The following is a 9,725-nucleotide window of genomic DNA, read 5'->3' as shown; positions in this document are numbered from 1 at the left end:
AAAATGACAACTGTAGGACAGCAGACTGACAGGACAGAATGGAGATCGCTTTGGGAAGATTCTGTTCAGAACGTTGTGTCCTTTATTAAAGTAAATTTCCTCCAGACGAGACGAGTGGCAGTCAGGACTGTAGATATCTACACTGTCTCTGAACGGAGAAAAGGTTGATCAGACATCACCATGCTGTCTCTGTCAGGGTTAATACCATGCTGTTCCCAATATCTAGTATAAAGGGATGACAGAGAGGGGGATGATGTACTATAAAGGGATGACAGAGAGGGGGATGATGTACTATAAAGGGATGACAGAGACGGGGATGATGTACTATAAAGGGATTACAGAGTGGGGGATGATGTACTATAAAGGTATAACAGAGACGGGGATGATGTCCTATAAAGGGATGACAGAAAGGGGGATGATGTCCTATAAAGGGATGACAGAGAGGGGGATGATGTCCTATAAAGGGATGACAGAGAGGGGGATGATGTCCTATAAAGGGATGACAGAAAGGGGGATGATGTCCTATAAAGGGATGACAGAGAGGGGGATGATGTCCTATAAAGGGATGACAGAAAGGGGGATGATGTCCTATAAAGGGATGACAGAGAGGGGGATGATGTCCTATAAAGGGATGACAGAGAGGGGGATGATGTACTATAAAGGGATAACAGAGACGGGGATGATGTACTATAAAGGGATTACAGAGTGGGGGATGATGTCCTATAAAGGGATGACAGAGAGGGGGATGATGTACTATAAAGGGATAACAGAGACGGGGATGATGTACTATAAAGGGATTACAGAGTGGGGGATGATGTACTATAAAAGGGATGACAGAGAGGGGGATGATGTACTATTAAAGGGATGACAGAGAGGGGGATGATGTACTATAAAGGGATGACAGAGACTGGGATGATGTACTATTACAGGGATGACAGAGAGGAGGATGATGTCCTATTAAAGGGATGACAGAGAGGGGGATGATCTCCTATATAGGGATGACAGAGAGAAGGATGATGTACTATATATGGATGACAGAGAGAGGGTAGATGTACTATTAAAGGGATGGCAGAGAGGGGGATGATGAACTATTAAAGGGAAGACAGAGGGGGATGATGTACTATTAAAGGGATGACAGAAAGGGGGATGATGTACTATTAAAGGGATGACAGAGAGAGGGATGATGTACTATCAAGGGATGACAGGGGGATGGCGTTCTATATAGGGATGACAGAGAGAGGGATGATGTACTATAAAGGGATGACAGAGAGAGGGATGATGTACTATAAAGGGATGCCAGAGAGAGGGATGATGTACTATAAAGGGATGACAGAGAGAGGGATGATGTACTATTAAAGGGATGACAGAGAGGGGGATGATGTACTATAAAGGGATGACAGAGACTGGGATGATGTACTATAAAGGGATTACAGAGTGGGGGATGATGTACTATAAAGGGATGACAGAGAGGGGGATGATGTACTATTACAGGGATGACAGAGAGGAGGATGATGTCCTATTAAAGGGATGACAGAGAGGGGGATGATCTCCTATATAGGGATGACAGAGAGAAGGATGATGTACTATATATGGATGACAGAGAGAGGGTAGATGTACTATTAAAGGGATGGCAGAGAGGGGGATGATGAACTATTAAAGGGAAGACAGAGGGGGATGATGTACTATTAAAGGGATGACAGAAAGGGGGATGATGTACTATTAAAGGGATGACAGAGAGAGGGATGATGTACTATCAAGGGATGACAGGGGGATGGCGTTCTATATAGGGATGACAAAGAGAGGGATGATGTACTATAAAGGGACGACAGAGTGGGAAGATGTACTATAAAGGGATGACAGGGAGAGGGATGATGTACTATAAAGGGATTATAGAGGTGGGGATGATGTACTATAAAGGGATGATAGAGAGGGGGATGATGTACTATAAAGGGATGACAGAGAGGGGGATGATGTACTATTAAAGGGATGACAGAGAGGGGGATGATGTACTATAAAGGGACGACAGAGTGGGAAGATGTACTATAAAGGGATGACAGAGTGGGGGATGATGTACTATAAAGGGATGACAGGGAGAGGGATGATGTACTATAAAGGGATTATAGAGGTGGGGATGATGTACTATAAAGGGATGATAGAGAGGGGGATGATGTACTATAAAGGGATGACAGAGTGGGGGATGATGTACTATTAAAGGGATGACAGAGAGGGGGATGATGTACTATAAAGGGATGACAGAGAGGGGGATGATGTACTATAAAGGGATGACAGGGCGAGGGATGATGTACTATAAAGGGATGACAGAGGTGGGGATGATGTACTATTAAAGGGATGACAGAGAGGGGGATGATGTACTATAAAGGGACGACAGAGTGGGAAGATGTACTATAAAGGGATGACAGGGAGAGGGATGATGTACTATAAAGGGATTATAGAGGTGGGGATGATGTACTATAAAGGGATGATAGAGAGGGGGATGATGTACTATAAAGGGATGACAGAGGTGGGGATGATGTACTATTAAAGGGACGACAGAGAGGGGGATGATGTACTATAAAGGGATCAGAGAGAGAGAGATGATGTACTATAAAGGGATGACAGAGAGAGGGATGATGTACTCACCGTCCGCTGAGAGAGGAGACATAAGGAACAACGTGGATCCCCAGCGGACCGTGTTCTCCTGAGATCTCCACTGTCTTGGTCAGGCTGCTGCACGCACACACACACACACACACACACACACACACACACACACACACACACACACACACACACACACACACACACACACACACACACACACACAGAGAGAGAGAGAGAGAGAGACAGAGAGAGAGAAGAGAAACACACATTATTAGTCGGCAGGACAGAAAAAGCACAGATACCATCAACATAACATAACCCTAACCCTTCACAGTGTAATCAGACCTAACCCTTCACACTGTAATCAGACCTAACCCTAACCCTTCACACTGTAATCAGACCTAACCCTAACCCTTCACAGTGTAATCAGACCTAACCCTTCACACTGTAATCAGACCTAACCCTTCACACTGTAATCAGACCTAACCCTAACCCTTCACACTGTAATCAGACCTAACCCTTCACACTGTAATCAGGCCTAACCCTTCACACTGTAATCAGACCCCTAACCCTTCACACTGTAATCAGACCTAACCCTTCACACTGTAATCAGACCTAACCCTTCACACTGTAATCAGACCTAACCCTTCACACTGTAATCAGACCTAACCCTTCACACTGTAATCAGACCTAACCCTAACCCTTCACACTGTAATCAGACCTAACCCTAACCCTTCACAGTGTAATCAGACCTAACCCTAACCCTTCACACTGTAATCAGACCTAACCCTAACCCTTCACAGTGTAATCAGACCTAACCCTTCACACTGTAATCAGACCTAACCCTTCACACTGTAATCAGGCCTAACCCTAACCCTTCACACTGTAATCAGACCTAACCCTTCACACTGTAATCAGGCCTAACCCTTCACACTGTAATCAGACCTAACCCTTCACACTGTAATCAGACCTAACCCTTCACACTGTAATCAGACCTAACCCTTCACAGTGTAATCAGACCTAACCCTTCACACTGTAATCAGGCCTAACCCTTCACACTGTAATCAGACCTAACCCTTCACACTGTAATCAGACCTAAACCTTCACACTGTAATCAGACCTAACCCTTCACACTGTAATCAGACCTAACCCTTCACACTGTAATCAGACCTAACCCTTCACACTGTAATCAGACCTAACCCTTCACACTGTAATCAGGCCTAACCCTTCACACTGTAATCAGACCTAACCCTAACCCTTCACACTGTAATCAGACCTAAACCTTCACACTGTAATCAGGCCAAACCCTTCACACTGTAATCAGGCCTAACCCTTCACACTGTAATCAGACCTAACCCTAACCCTTCACACTGTAATCAGGCCTAACCCTAACCCTTCACACTGTAATCAGGCCAAACCCTTCACACTGTAATCAGACCTAACCCTTCACACTGTAATCAGGCCTAACCCTTCACACTGTAATCAGGCCTAACCCTAACACTTCACACTGTAATCAGGCCAAACCCTTCACACTGTAATCAGACCTAACCCTAACCCTTCACACTGTAATCAGGCCTAACCCTAACCCTTCACAGTGTAATCAGTAACCCTCACACTGAATCAGACCTAACCCTTCACAGTGTAATCAGACCTAACCCTTCACACTGTAATCAGACCTAACCCTTCACACTGTAATCAGGCCTAACCCTAACCCTTCACACTGTAATCAGGCCTAACCCTTCACACTGTAATCAGACCCCTAACCCTTCACACTGTAATCAGACCTAACCCTTCACACTGTAATCAGACCTAACCCTTCACACTGTAATCAGGCCTAACCCTTCACACTGTAATCAGACCTAACCCTTCACACTGTAATCAGGCCTAACCCTTCACACTGTAATCAGACCTAACCCTTCACACTGTAATCAGACCTAACCCCCTTCAACCCAGGCCTAACCCTTCACACTGTAATCAGACCTAACCCTTCACACTGTAATCAGACCTAACCCTTCACACTGTAATCAGACCTAACCCTTCACACTGTAATCAGACCTAACCCTTCACACTGTAATCAGACCTAACCCTTCACAGTGTAATCAGACCTAACCCTTCACACTGTAATCAGACCTAACCCTAACCCTTCACACTGTAATCAGACCTAACCCTTCACACTGTAATCAGACCTAACCCTTCACACTGTAATCAGACCTAACCCTAACCCTTCACACTGTAATCAGACCTAACCCTTCACACTGTAATCAGACCTAACCCTTCACACTGTAATCAGACCTAACCCTTCACAGTGTAATCAGACCTAACCCTTCACAGTGTAATCAGACCTAACCCTTCACACTGTAATCAGGCATAACCCTTCACACTGTAATCAGACCTAACCCTTCACACTGTAATCAGACCTAACCCTTCACACTGTAATCAGACCTAACCCTTCACACTGTAATCAGACCTAACCCTTCACACTGTAATCAGACCTAACCCTTCACACTGTAATCAGAACCCTAACTGTAATCAGACCTAACCCTTCACACTGTAATCAGGCCTAACCCTTCACACTGTAATCAGACCTAACCCCCTTCACAGTGACCTAACCCTTCACACTGTAATCAGACCTAACCCATCACACTGTAATCAGACCTAACCCTTCACACTGTAATCAGACCTAACCCTTCACACTGTAATCAGACCTAACCCTTCACACTGTAATCAGACCTAACCCTTCACACTGTAATCAGACCTAACCCCCTTCACACTGTAATCAGACCTAACCCTTCACACTGTAATCAGACCTAACCCTAACCCTTCACACTGTAATCAGACCTAACCCTTCACACTGTAATCAGACTAACCCTAACCCTTCACACTGTAATCAGGCCTAACCCTTCACACTGTAATCAGGCCTAACCCTTCACACTGTAATCAGACCTAACCCTTCACACTGTAATCAGACCCCTTCACACTGTAATCAGACCTAAACCTTCACACTGTAATCAGGCCTAACCCTTCACACTGTAATCAGACCTAACCCTTCACACTGTAATCAGACCTAACCCTAACCCTTCACACTGTAATCAGACCTAACCCTTCACACTGTAATCAGGCCTAACCCTTCACACTGTAATCAGACCTAACCCTTCACACTGTAATCAGACCTAACCCTTCACACTGTAATCAGACCTAACCCTTCACACTGTAATCAGGCCTAACCCTTCACACTGTAATCAGACCTAACCCTTCACACTGTAATCAGACCTAACCCTTCACACTGTAATCAGACCTAACCCTTCACACTGTAATCAGACCTAACCCTAACCCTTCACACTGTAATCAGACCTAACCCTTCACACCAGACCTAACCCTTCACAGTGTAATCAGACCTAACCCTAACCCTTCACACTGTAATCAGACCTAACCCTTCACACTGTAATCAGACCTAACCCTTCACACTGTAATCAGACCTAACCCTAACCCTTCACACTGTAATCAGACCTAACCCTTCACACTGTAATCAGACCTAACCCTAACCCTTCACACTGTAATCAGACCGAACCCTTCACACTGTAATCAGACCTAACCCTAACCCTTCACACTGTAATCAGACCTAACCCTTCACAGTGTAATCAGGCCTAACCCTTCGAGTGCTGAGCTATTTTTATTTAATCTTTATTTAACTAGGTAAGTCAGTTAAGAACACGTTCTTATTTTCAATGACGTATTGTGAGGTTGGTTCGGTTTAAAACATGAAATGTATTATGAAATAATTATGATGATTTTAGAGCCTTTTAATGGAAATTACAAAGCCAAAATGTGTGAACATTCAATTGCCATTGAAAATATTCCATCATCACTGTCAGGGTCCATACTGGGTCATCAATAGAACAACAGAAATTACTACGAAATAAAACTATATTTCAGTTGTATATGACTTCATTATTTTTTTCTAATGACTGCCTTGCCTGGTTCACCAATTACTTTGCAGACAGAGTTCAGTGTGTCAAATCGGAGGGCATGTTGTCCGGTCCTCTGGCAGTCTCTATGGGGGTGCCACAGGGTTCAATCCTCGGGCCGACTCTTTTCTCTGTATATATCAATGATGTTGCTCTTGCTGCGGGCGATTCCCTGATCCACCTCTACGCAGACGACACCATTCTGTATACTTCTGGCCCTTCCTTGGACACTGTGCTATCTAACCTCCAAACGAGCTTCAATGCCATACAACACTCCTTCCGTGGCCTCCAACTGCTCTTAAACGCTAGTAAAACCAAATGCATGCTTTTCAACCGTTCGCTACATGCACCCGCACGCCCGACTAGCATCACGACCCTGGATGGTTCCGACCTAGAATATGTCTATAAGTACCTAGGTGCCTGGCTAGACTGTAAACTCTCCTTCCAGACACATATCAAACATTTCCAATCCAAAATCAAATCAAGAATCGGCTTTCTATTCCGCAACAAAGCCTCCTTCACTCACACCGCCAAACTTACCCTCGTAAAATTGACTATCCTACCGATCCTCGACTTTGGCGATGTCATTTACAAAATAGCTTCCAACACTCTACTCAGCAAACTGGATGCAGTTTATCACAGTGCCATCCGTTTCGTTACTAAAGCACCTTATACCACCCACCACTGCGACCTGTATGCTCTAGTCGGCTGGCCCTCGCTACATATTTGTCGCCAGACCCACTGGCTCCAGGTCATCTACAAGTCCATGCTAGGTAAATCTCCGCCTTATCTCAGTTCACTGGTCACGATGGCAACACCCACCCGTAGCACGCGCTCCAGCAGGTGTATCTCACTGATCATCCCTAAAGCCAACACCTCATTTGGCCGCCTTTCCTTCCAGTTCTCTGCTGCCTGTGACTGGAACGAATTGCAAAAATCGTTGAAGTTGGAGACTTTTATCTCCCTCACCAACTTTAAACATCTGCTATCTGAGCAGCTAACCGATCGCTGCAACTGTACATAGTCCATCGTTAAATAGCCCACCCAATGTACCTACCTCATCCCCACACTGTTTTTATTTATTTACTTTTCTGCTCTTTTGCACACCAGTATCTCTACGTGCACACGACCATCTGATCATTTATCACTCCAGTGTTAATCTGCTAAATTGTAATTATTCGCCTACCTTCTCATGCCTTTTGCAGAGAATGTATATAGACTCTTTTTTTATATAAAAAAAAATTATACTGTGTTATTGACTTGTTTATAGTTTGTTTGTTTGTTGTTTATAGTTTACATGTGTAACTCTGTGTTGCTGTCTGTTCACACTGCTAAGCTTTATCTTGGCCAGGTCGCAGTTGTAAATGAGAACTTGTTCTCAACTAGCCTACCTGGTTAAATAAAGGTGAAATAAAATAAAATACAAATAAATTATTCCTTAAACCTCTTAGGGTATTCCGACGTCCGGATGAAAAGCGTGCCCAGATGAAACTTCCTGTTACTCAGGCCCAGACACTAGGATATGCATATTATTAGTAGATTTGGATAGAAAACACTCTAAAGTTTGCATAACTGTTAAAATAATGTCTGTGAGTATAACAGAACTGATATGGCAGGCGAAAACCTGAGGAAAATACATCCAGGAAGTGGGATTTTTTTTGATGTGGGTATTGTCAATTGAATGCCTATACAGTATCTAATGGGTAACAACCCAGATTGCAGTTCCTATGGCTTCCACTCGATGTCAACAGTCTTTAGACATTGTTTCAGGCTTGTTTTCTAAAAAATGAAGAAGAATGAGACCTTTTTGTCAGTGGACTGAGGAAGAATGCAGAGCTGGTCTGCGTGCGTGACCGATTGCAAGCCCTTCGTGGTTTTTCCTTTCTATTGAATACGCCATCGTCCGGTTGAAATATGATCAATTATTTAGACAATTGACAACCTGAGGATTAATTATAAACATTGTTTGACATGTTTCGACGAACTTTACCGGTACAATTAGGATGTATTAGTCTGCATGGATTACTGAACAAAACAGAGTTTTTGGAATATAAAGACTTGATCGAACAAAAAACCGAACATTTACTGTGTAGCTGGTACTCTTGTGAGTGCAACCATATGAAGATCTTCAAAGGTAAGTGATTAATTTTATCGCTATTTCTGACTTTTGTAATTCCTTTACTTGGATGTAAAATGTTTGTATGCTTTTGTAAGCGGGAAGCTGTCATCAGATAATCACATGTTTTGCTTTCGCCGTAAAGCCTTTTTGAAATCTGACACAGCGGCTGGATTAACAAGAAGTTAATCTTTAAACTGATGTATAACACTTCTATTTCTTATGAATATTTATGAAATGATGACTATTTCGAGGTGGGTCGCTAGCGGAACGCTCCAGAAAGGTTAAGCCATTTTACCAGAACGGAAGTATGCTTGGGGTCATTGTCCATTTGGTAGACACATTTGCGACCAAGCTTTAACTTCCTGACTGATGTCTTGAGATGTTGCTATAAAATAGCCACACAACTCTCGTACCTCATGATGACATCTATTGTGTGAAGTGCCCCAGTCCCACCTGCAGCAAAGCACCGCCACAACATGATGCTGCCACCCCCGTGCTTCACATTTGGGATGGTGTTCTTCGGCTTGCAAGCTTCCCCCTTTTTCCTCCAAACATAACGATGGTCATTATGGCCAAACAGTTCTATTTTTGTTTGATCAGACCAGAGGACATTTCTCCAAAAAGTAAGATTTTTGTCCCCATGTGCAGTTGCAAACCGTAGTCTGGATTTTTTTATGGCAGTTTTGGAGTAGTAGCTTCTTCCTTGCTGAGCGGCCTTTCAGGTTATTTCGATATAGGACTCGATTTACTGTGGATATAGATACTTTTGTACTTTTGTACATCTTCACAAGGTCCTTTGCTGTTGTCCTGGGATTGATTTGCACTTTTCGCACCTAAAGTACGTTCATCTCTAGGAGACAGAACACGTCTCTTTCGTGAGCAGTATGACGGCTGCGTGATCCCATGGTGTTTATACCTGCATACTATTGTTTATACAGATGAACATGGTACCTTCAGGCGTTTGGAAATTGTTTCCAAGGATGAACCAGACTTGTGGAGGTCTACAAAACATGTTCTCAGGTCTTGGCTGATTTCTTTTG

The 9,725-nt window shown here is 43.6% G+C and overlaps 1 protein-coding gene across 1 annotated transcript in view; it reads right to left on the bottom strand.

Annotated features, from left to right (window-relative positions):
- LOC135521325 (partitioning defective 3 homolog B-like) overlaps nucleotides 1–9,103 on the bottom strand; it is a 164,586-nt gene extending 155,483 nt beyond the window's left edge. Inside the window, exons 1-2 of the mRNA XM_064947242.1 lie at nucleotides 9,099–9,103; nucleotides 2,641–2,727 (exon numbers count right to left, since the gene is read on the bottom strand). Coding sequence (XP_064803314.1) covers nucleotides 2,641–2,727; nucleotides 9,099–9,103 — 92 coding nt within the window. The remainder of the gene's footprint in view (nucleotides 1–2,640; nucleotides 2,728–9,098) is intronic.
- Between the last annotated feature and the right edge of the window lie 622 nt (nucleotides 9,104–9,725).

Source organism: Oncorhynchus masou, chromosome 29, assembly GCF_036934945.1.
Source record: "Oncorhynchus masou masou isolate Uvic2021 chromosome 29, UVic_Omas_1.1, whole genome shotgun sequence".
Classification (NCBI taxonomy): domain Eukaryota; kingdom Metazoa; phylum Chordata; class Actinopteri; order Salmoniformes; family Salmonidae; genus Oncorhynchus; species Oncorhynchus masou.
Note: the sequence above shows the minus strand (reverse complement) of the source record. Positions and strands in the feature narration are given on the sequence as shown.